Below are 10,230 nucleotides of genomic sequence, written 5' to 3' on the forward strand. Positions count from 1 at the left end.
AGAACACCATTAGCTCAATACTAATGTAAGTCACAGCTGTGCTTTTCTCAGCTTCCTGGGGTTCCACCACAAGTAACTTGGAACAGTTTACACTTCCCTGTACTCCCACTTCCCATCAACTCAGTGATTTAGAAGGGTTAAAGTACACGGGTTGAGTGGAACCAAATTATACTTTGTTTAAACAGTGTAAATGACTTCACAGGTGTCCACTTCAACTCATTGGAAGTCAGTGGATTTTATCTAGATTTATACTAATGTAACTGAGAACAGAATTTATCCCACTGCCTGTGAAGTTAGATGGTTTTGGTGATCTTTTTGAGTTGTTGTGACTAGTGAAGAGAGTGTACAAAAGTTTCTATTTGAAGACCTAGTTTTTTGACCAAATTTAAGGGAAAAAAAAGGGAGTGGGGAAATCATCCTTTTGCGGAAGCTTTAAATGCTAAGGTCTAGCAAGGAATTATTTTTTACAAATGAGTTAGAGCCAGTCGATACTTCTCAGTGCAGTCCATACTTCTTTGTCATCACCAGGCAATGACAATATGTACTTCTTGTGAAAGACGCAGTCAGAATTGAGTCTAGTTGCTCTAATGCCAGGGTGCTTGTAAGAGATTTAAGGAAACCTACTTCCTTGCACAGTGAAAGCTGGCACCTCCCTAACCAATCAATGCCATAGAAGGCCCAGAAAAGAGAGGACAGAAAGAGCTAATCCTTGTGAAAAGAAACACAGTTGCTAATTGCAGCTAGTATCTACTTCCTGCTTTAAGTCAAACATATAGGGCCTACCTTTTCTGTACACGTACAGGACAAAGGGATTTTTTTCACTACATAATTTCAGAATTAGGTTCAAGAAGAATACAAAGTTGAAAGTTATATCAATGAAACAGAGCCCTGTAATAACAGATCTTTATTTGAGACATATTTGAGGGAAACATTCTTAACAGAATTTGATTTATTTCCCCTGAAAATAAAACTGTGGTAAATATGTTGTTTTAAATTAAACTTAAGGATTAGCTCATTTATAAAAGTCTATACAAGTACAGAGGGCTAATACTAAATGTATGTACCATTACATAGATACATGCTTTACTGTCACCTTGTGAATATTTGCAAAACCAGCAGATTTTTTTGGTTAAAAACCAGACTTTTAATTTCACTTTAGAATTAGTCAATAAGGACCAATTCTACCATCCATACTCACATTGTAAGTATGATACTCCACATATAGCCCCACTCATTTTGAGGAAAACACTTTTTGAACAAGTAATACTGGCAGAATCAGATCCTTTATAAAAAGAACAAGAAAAAAAAGTCAGTTACTGTATAAAATATCTTAGTTTCACATAATTTCACAAGTGGACTAGTTAAGTCTTAAGTTAATACCATAATCTTTTATCTTATTGAAAAATAGAGTTCTAAATTCGCTCTGATAAAAATATTGCAGCTTTACATCCAATTTGTATAGCAGTCTTCAAAAGTGAGTAAGCTGGTGCCTATTAAAAAAAAAGATAATAATTAGGCATTGGATGAAGTCATAATTTTAAAAAAATTGATTTGTGATAATAAATGTACGTTACATTTTTTAAATATTTATTTTCATCCACATCAGAGGAACAATATTGCTTTCCCAGAAAATGACAAAATGCCCTTTTTTTAAAAGAGCATTACCCTGCACTAAAATATATTGTATGTAAAAAAAGTACGTTCCTTCCCTCCACATGACAGAAGTCTTGCAGTTCCTCACACAGAGGTGGAAAAACAGTAGAGGGACACACAGACCTCACAAAGCAAGTACAACATGGGGAAAATTGGTCCAGTTCTATTCTAAATCAGGGGTGAGGAACCTATGGTCTGTGGGCCATATCCAGCCCCAGTTTAATGTGATGCATCCAGGCAACTCTCTGTGATGCAAGCTGGAAGCCTAGAGCCTTGGCACCCCCCCCCCACTGCTGGACCACAAGCTCCAGTTTGCTCTGCCTTGAGGGAGCCTTGGCACGTGCTAAGTATGAATGAGGGGTGGGATTTTTTTGTTTGGGAGTAGAGGATTCACTACCCACCTTGGGAACATTGGAAGCAGGTGAGTAGCAAGGGTTGGGTTTGGTTTTGTTTTTCGCTTGTGTGTAGCCCCCGACTGATTTTTCTGTGGGTCAGTGGCCTCTGACCGAAAAAAAGCTTCCCACTTCCATCCTAAATCAATATGGTAAACTCTGTTTGGTATATCAGGGTGCTATCTGGATTCCCAAGACTGAAAGGGATAGTTTACTCTAACAAAAGGCTTATTTTTCTGATCTTTTAAGAAAACTCAAATTTTGAAAAAATTATTTGAAAAAAAAACCAAAAGGAGAGTTGAGTGCAATACTTTAAATAGGAAAAAAGAACTAATATTAGCATAACAGGATGCTCCTCAGTTACTGGAAAAAAACAGGAAATGTCAACGTGAAAAAAATTAAGCCTCATTTCAGATTCTGATGAAGATGCTTTCCATGTTATCTTATATGTGCTTTCCAAGAAAGCATAACAGTATAATAATTCTTTATTTTCCACCCATCTCCTATACTTTCATTTGCACAAAGGAGACACCATCAGAAGCAAATGCATAGCAAAGTTCAACAACAATGAATTAATACTCTGTGCCTACCAATTCTGCATCGTGGTCAAGCCCTATATCGTGGTGCTCCAACTCATCATCCCGGAATTTCTTTATTATCTTTTTAAAAGAAATGGTAGCAGATTAGTAACAGTTTTTACCTACATATCAATCATCAAGATGACAAAACTGTACAAACTACATACTTCTGCTCACATCATCACTTGAGAAACAATATACCTAAGGTCAAGACCTCTAGGAAGATGTGTGCTTTTGAAAAATCCTTCTCCTCCCCTTCCCCACAATTCCAATTAGAAAAACCCATAATATATGAGGAAAGAACGTATGAAATAAAAGAAGCTCATGCTATGTTCTTGGCCCGATATAGAAAATTATACGTGTATTCTCTTCCTGAGCCTCACAGGGACAGGCAATATTCATGAATGCTATAACCCTATCATGAATATGTTGATTATAACCAGGATCACAGTAATGACACGAGACAGATCACAGATGCCATGCCACTGCAAACAGTAGGGGGTTAAGACCCCAAGGGAGAGTTATCAGATACTACAACAATAATACTCTTGGCCTTAGCCAATAAACCAGGCTGGAACATTTTCCACTCATATTTGGAGGACTTCCTGAATCTGAGGTTACTATGGCATTCTGAAAAACCTCTCTAGAAAACTGAGGTGGTAATTAGCAAATCACAATTTCTTTTTCAAATTTTGTAAAGGAAACTTATATAATGCTAAGTCTAATTAACAACAGCCATTCCGATATTATTACATTTACAAAGTAGGACCCCAATCCTGCAAATTGTTCCATGAGGGCATCCATCTGCACATCCAAGAAGCTCCAGTGGATCTATAATATCCTTCACTATGGAACAACTTGAACAGAACAGAAAGAACTAGGACTCAACCTATGAGCTGAGTATAAAATAGAAGATAATTTTCTTTGTGAATTACAGACTGTAGAAATTATTAAACACCAAATTCCTTTAATCAAAACATGTGAATTAATGGTACAAGATTCTGCTATGATACGTGATAAATGTTCCTCATGTAGGGCTTTGCATAGTCTCTTTTTATATTTGTATAATCAAAAGAAAAATACACTTTTGCTCAGGGTCTTCAGACATCAAAGTTGGAACAACAGTTATTTTGCTGCACAATTTCAGGTCCTGATACTCGCTCTCTATTGCTCTTGTATTCAGTGTAGTTTTGTCTGGTATTTTTAGTGGTACATGATACCATTGTGCTCACAGCTCAGTTCTTACTCAGCCATGAAGATGCTAATCAGCAACACAGTTTGGACTACTTCAAATTACAGTCTGGGGACTATCAGACTGGTGTCTGAGTCTAAGTGAAGGTGAGAGATCAGCTTCTCCCAAAGTCTGTAAGATATCTCAAGTTGCAATGATACTGTTATAACCACAGCACGCACACACGGTACGTTATTACAATTTGTTTCTTTTCTTTTCTTTAGTGCCTCCCATTAAATTACAATCTTCGGCTGCTTCTTCTGCCCCCAACACAAAACAGATTACAACTACTAGAAATGGACTCCAGGGCTGTTGTCTCAGATATTTCAATTTAATATACATCGAAGAGAAAATCCAACTGAAACAACATTTTTCATCTTAAATGTTTCACTGCCTGTAGTGTTCTGAACTAGAAACGATAAATTAATCTGCTTCAAATCCAAATGTCATATTTATGTCATTTTAAAAATACTCTCTCAAAATCCTATTCAGATAATATGTTAAATACCTTTTAACAACATTCACATACCTGCAATAATTCTTTGTATTTTTCTGGATCCTCCTCCATTAGTGTTCTCATCTGATTGTTATAATGCGCTGATATGCTCTCTTCCACTGCCACAGTGCAAGCCATTGCACCTTCTTTTCCAAGTAAAGCAGTTCCAGCACCTATAATTATCAAATTAATTCAAACAACATATTCCAAACCCACATTAATAATATTAATAAGACCATGCACTCACCTAAAGCAAACCCTGCAACATTCCAGAAAGGCAATAAAATAGTAGGTCGAACTCTAAATGTGACCATTAACTCATTAAACTTTTTCAGGTGGTCCTTTTCTTGATTCCACATTTGCTGCAAGAGAAATAAAATTACAGAAAAACATATTAAAAAAAGGCATTTAGCTGGGTAAGGTGCCGGTTAACTGGTTACCCCGGTAAGCATGCTTGTAAGGCAAATGCTTACTGGGTAACCAGTTAACCCTTTGCATCCCTAATTAATACCCCTATTTATAGTCAATAATTAGTTAACATTTTGGAGAAAGGGAATAAACTGTTATTTCATAGCTTTCCCTAATTTCTTTTTTTTCCATGTTAAGTTTTATTTTATAAAGATTCTTGATATCTAAAACATGATGAAATCTTTGCCATACCACTGCAACAACTGCATGTTTATGATTCACTCATCATTCAATCTAATCACTATGTTATGTGCCATACTTATGCTATACCATAGGAAGAGCTTTTGTAAGACCAGTGATTTTAAAGTAAACATTGCAAACTTTACATTATAGATGGCTCTGTAATTTGTGTTGTTGTTCTTCAGCTAAAGAGCATGCCTTTGACTACATAAGAAACAAAGATAAGATTAAGTTAGAGCAGTGGTCCCCAACACGGTGCGCCCGCCAAGTACTCGGGGCTGGCCTGGCCCCGGGCACGTGGCGCATGTATGGTGCCGCAGCTGGCCCCAGGCGCACTGTGAGCGCCGGCCCCAGGAGCGCCGCAGAATGGCCGCCCGCGCTCTGGGTGCGCGGCGCTTGGAGGGGGTGCTGGCCCCGGCGCGTGGCACTTGTGGGGGCGCTCCGGCCCTGGGCGCGCGGCGCTTGGCAGGGGGGGGATGCTGGCCCCGAGCGTGTGGCACTTGGGGGGGGCGCGCCGGCCCCGTGTGCGCAGTGCTGGGGGGGGGCTGCCGGCGCATGGCGCACGCGGTGCATGGCGGGGGCCCGCCCCCGGGAGCGCAAGTGTCCCCTCCCTCTGGCACCCGGCGGCAAATGGCCACGCCCCCTGGTGCCCAGCAACATCCAATGGTTGGGGACCACTGAGTTAGAGCCACACACACTAACCTGAATGACTGGTCCTACTGTAGTTCTACCTAGTACAGCCATTTGCCCAGCATAAATACGATTTGCCCCATATTCCCCTGCATGATCCACCCTGATAATGCGATCTATGTCTGGTTTGTTGATGTTGTCCAAGGTCATTCCAGTACTATAAAATCTTAAAGAAGTCTGTTCTGTCTGTAAATTCCATTTTCTTTCATAACCTGTCAAACAGAGGAACAACTGTTGTGAGCTATAATACTCTACCATCACTCAAAACAAGGAAAATCTCAGTGAAATATCTATACAAGCACTTAACAAGGAATGCACACACCATTTACTCAATGTTGTGCCTACTTACTTATCCCTTTGTGATACACGGGAAGGACTCTGAGTCAGAAATGGGAAAAAGGGAAATACATGACAAGTGGTCCTAAGTGGATACGGGGGATTAGCCTCAAAGGAAACCAGATTACCTAGGACTGGAGATGAAGCAGAGAGGTGATGAATGACCCTGGAAAGAGATGGCCTGGTGGGAGGTGATTCTAGGGCAGTATCGGCTTTACAATGGTACCTGATCCATGAGCAGGGCCACTACCACCATGCTATGGCCCATTGTCCCTGGCCAGTCCCTTGCTCCAGGAACTAACCTTCCTACACCATGCTACCCTCCCTCCCTGGGGGCCCATAAATCCATCTGGTGCTGGGCTCACAAAAGGTTAATCCACCTCTACTCCAGAGTAGGGATGTAAAATCCCGTTTAATTAGTTAAAAGTTATGTTTAACCCGTTAATCACTTAAAAAGGGGTGGGAGGCCGCACTGGGCTGCTCCAGCCCAACTGCGGGTTAACTGTAAATGGTAAGCATCATCCGGCAAGAGTAATGCTTACCCATTAACCCAGTGTTTCCCAACCAGGGTTCCGCAGAACCCTGGGATTCCGCACACCATCATCAGAGGATCCGCGAGAAATCGTGGAATAAATAAATAAATAAAAAAAAATTTCTTACAATGTAAGCTAACAATATATAACAGCTCTTTACAACTACATTTTCTTGACAATAATTTAGCAGTAATTGAATTGCGCTCCCTGCTGTCAAATTTTTCTGGCCAAGCAAATGTTTTCATAGGTAAGGAGGGTTCCTTGGGATATGAAAAATTATTGTAGGGGTTCCTCCATGGGAAAAAGGTTGGGAATCACTGCGTTAACCATTCACATCCCTAGAGTGGGGGTACGAGAGGGTGGCGATAGCTGTAACCCTGCAAGGGGACTGAGTGCGGCAGGAAGGGGTGCCCCTGGAAGAGGGCAGGGGAGTGATCGCTGAAAACAGATGACAAGGAAGGGGTGAACCCAGGGGTGGGAGGGCCTATGGAGGTGGGTGACCACAGACAGTGGCAGCGCATGGAATGCCCCGGAAGGTAACGGATATGGGGGAGGGGAAAATACCCCGCGAAGGGGTGGGATCTGGGGCCGATGACACCCCACTGCCACCATGAGAGGGGGGCAGCTGTGACCTCGGAAAGTGTCGGGACACGGGGGGAGAGGGCGGGGCCTGAGGGTGCCCCAGGGACAGGGAGGACCTGGGGCTGCGACACCGAAAAGCGTGGGGGTGACCCCCGCACGAAGCCGAACCTGCCCCGTAGCGGAGACGCTGGCAGCCCGCGCGCAGCCCCCTCACGGCCGAAGCTGCGGCCGCTTCCATAACCCTGAGCCGGGCCCGAACCGCCTCACTACGGCGCGGAGCGATGACGCAGGCCGCAGTCTCGCTCAAGATGGCGCACAGACTTCCCGCCCCTCAACCGCCCCGATTGGCTCCTCGGCGCCGACGGGCCCCACCCCACTGGGGAGAGGTGCTGTCAGTCACAGGCGAGCGTCCCTGTGGCTGCCATGACAACAGCGCGGGTCTCTCGCAGGCGCCTCGCCCGCTCGGTGGTTCATAGACTGTAAAGGGGGGAGGTCGGTGCGCGGGACGGGACTCGCGGGTGCCCCGTGCATGGTATGGCACGGAATGGGCGGCGCTTGGGAGGAGCACGGGGGGAGGGCTGCGTGGATATGGAGAACTCGAGAGTGCGGGGGCATGGGCAGTACATGGGGGAGGATGGGCTTGGGGTGCATGGATAGGATGCGATTTCAGGGGGTGCCACGGGGAGGGAAGGGCCAGGGAGACCGGAGATTGCAGGGGTACGGGCGGTACATGGAGGGCACAAGGGCACAGAGGGGCATTGGAGTAGGAGGGGGTGTGGGATACATGGTGAGTGGATACGGGGTTGCCCAGGGATGCATGGGGATGAGATCGCAGGCTTATGAGTATGATAGTTGCATTGGCACAGTGACCCCGCAGTTACTCCGAGTGCGGAGAGGGACCATTACACTTAGTGCATGGGCAGCATGTAGATAGGTGGAGGTGTGTTCAGGTGAACAGTGGATGGGTATGGGATTTGTGCATGAACATGGAGTACATAGGGAATGTATAGCTATAGGAGCGTGTATGGGAAGCGTACAAATGTGTATGAGTATGGAGGGGGGAAGTTGAGTGGGAAAGGGTGGTTAGTGCCTGGTAGAAGGCAGGGATGTTAGAGTTTAACTGGGTAATCAATAAGCTGATGTTTATCACTTAATGTTACTGGTTAAACTCCTCCTGCTTAGGAAGCAGCTCCCCCCTGCTCCCTACTGCAAGCTCTGCATTTAAATTTGCAGCCACAGGCATACATCAGGACTGAGCCTGCTTGCCAGCGGGCTGTAGTCCATCCCCAAGCAAAACTAATCCTTAGCTGTGTAACCAATAGGATATGTAATGGTTACTGTTTTAAATCACTTTTTACATCCCTAGTAGAAGGCAAATAGTGAGTGGTGATTAGGAGAAGGGTGAACAGGGATGGGGGGAGTAAATGGCTAAGGGTGAACAGGGATGGGGGGAGTAATGGCATAGGGCAAAATGTCTCTAGCATTGTTCAATAGTTCAGCTCAAAATAAAATGTTACTGAGTTAACATTTTGCTTAAAGAGCAGTTTAAAATGGGACAAAGTGTAAGAATCCAATACTAACACCGCCTCCCTGTATGTATGTATTATACAGGGGCTCGTGTTCATGCCATCTTAACTTTTTTGTTGGTTGTTGACAAATACCTTAAAGAAGTGAGTTCGTCTGTCTCTAATAAATAGTAGAGCCTTATTTTTTCTTACTATTTTCTTTTGTTAGCATTAGCACTAGTAAACTCTATGGCTGTGTCTACACTACAGGCTTCTTGCTCAGGAAGCTTTTTGCGGCAGAGATCTTCCACAAAAACTTCTTGCGCAAGAGAGTGTCCACACTGCATGGACACTCTCTCGAAAGAAAGCGCTGATAGCTATCCACAGAATGGCCACCAGGGCACCTGTGCTTTTTCCTCTTTCCTGTATTTGCACAAAAAAGCCTGTTGCCTGTCCACACCCACCTTTTTGTGCAAGAAGTCTTGCACAAAAAGGAGTTATTTCTTGTAGAAGGAGGAATACCTACACCAGAAAACCCCCTCTGTTCATTCGTTTTACTTGCGCAAAAATGTGCTTGAGTTGTGGATGCTCTGCAAATTTTTCCGCAAAAAAAACCATTTTTGCACAAAAACTCTGTAGTGTAGACCTAGCCTGACAGTGGTAATAATAGGTAAAAGTTGCCACTGGCATTTGATCCACCATGTCTCAGAGATTCTTCTGAGCAGGTTATGACTACGCTACAGTTAAAATACTAATAACTAGCCACTGATGCTAGTGGAATGATTGGACTTTTTAAGGATCCACAATTCCAAATGTGGTTTGGAAGCTGCATTTTTTATTAATTTCCTCCCTTGGGTTACAACTTGTGTTGCAGGTTTGCTAGCTTATATAAAACATTTCTGAGAGTCTTTAAACAAACAGAAAACCTAATCATCCAATTTTGCCAAATTTGCCAATTTGTAAATTGATGCTGCTTAGAGTTCTAAGAAGTCAGACAAACAGGTTTTTCCACTGTATTTTATTTTAATGTAGAAGTGTATTTTGCATGCTGAATTATTTGATAGGTTGTCACACCCTCTTGGCTGTACAATGAGGAAATCTCTACAAAGCTAGAGAAAAAATACATTACTTTTCCTGTGAACCTGTTCAAATATTTTACTGCCGTAGAGTGACATTTGTTTTTCCACTGCTGTATAGAGATTTACATGCACACTTTATGTTAATATGAATTATCTGCATTCATCTCTCATCTGCTATGCAGAAACACAAAGGCAGGCTCAGATATCACAAACTTATCGTGGGCATGAGCAGGGCTCGCTGAACCGCGGCGAGCCCTGCTCACCAGCCGTGCATGCACAGATCACCCAAACCCAGCTCTTCCGGGTTGCAATCTACTTGCCTGTGTTATTTGTCGAGCCCTGGGCATGAGTATATGCACAAATATGTCCACTGAGTGCAATAGAATGACATGCATATATAAAGTTACTAAGGGTATGTCTACACTACAGCGTTAATTCGAGTTATCTTAATTCGCATTAACTATTTCGAATTAAGCTAATTCGAATTAACATGTCTACACACAAAAT

At 43.1% G+C, this 10,230-nt stretch overlaps 1 protein-coding gene across 3 annotated transcripts; it reads right to left on the reverse strand.

The window, feature by feature from the left end:
- Window positions 1–887: 887 nt before the first annotated feature.
- Window positions 888–7,462, reverse strand: COQ7 (coenzyme Q7, hydroxylase). 3 transcript variants are annotated; one of them, XM_075899402.2, is made up of 7 exons: window positions 7,308–7,393; window positions 6,567–6,606; window positions 5,701–5,900; window positions 4,598–4,712; window positions 4,384–4,523; window positions 2,636–2,704; window positions 888–1,490 (listed from the first exon to the last, which is right to left on the reverse strand). In XM_075899402.2, the coding sequence occupies exons 2-7, from the start codon at window positions 6,568–6,570 to the stop codon at window positions 1,413–1,415; spliced, it is 606 nt and encodes a 201-aa protein (XP_075755517.1). In that variant the 5' UTR covers window positions 6,571–6,606; window positions 7,308–7,393; the 3' UTR covers window positions 888–1,412. The 3 variants fall into 3 exon arrangements, with proteins under 3 accessions (XP_075755517.1, XP_006123215.2, XP_075755518.1); XM_006123153.5 differs by lacking the exon at window positions 6,567–6,606 and having other exon boundaries at window positions 7,308–7,462; XM_075899403.2 differs by lacking the exon at window positions 6,567–6,606 and having other exon boundaries at window positions 7,312–7,438.
- Window positions 7,463–10,230: the final 2,768 nt, after the last annotated feature.

Source organism: Pelodiscus sinensis, chromosome 15 (genome assembly GCF_052426305.1).
Source record: "Pelodiscus sinensis isolate ZL-2025 chromosome 15, ASM5242630v1, whole genome shotgun sequence".
In the NCBI taxonomy this organism is placed as follows: domain Eukaryota; kingdom Metazoa; phylum Chordata; order Testudines; family Trionychidae; genus Pelodiscus; species Pelodiscus sinensis.

Bases quoted from the DNA above. Each gene is read 5' to 3' on its own strand.
- COQ7 (XM_006123153.5), bottom strand. From the start codon at position 7,377: ATGGAAGCGGCCGCAGCTTCGGCCGTGAGGGGGCTGCGCGCGGGCTGC. The intron at 4,524-4,597 runs GTGAGTGCATGG...TGATAATTATAG, and splicing joins TGTTGCAGGGTTTGCTTTAG to GTGCTGGAACTGCTTTACTT. The intron at 1,491-2,635 runs GTAGGCACAGAG...TTTTTTTAATAG, and splicing joins TTGACCACGATGCAGAATTG to GCACCAGCTTACTCACTTTT.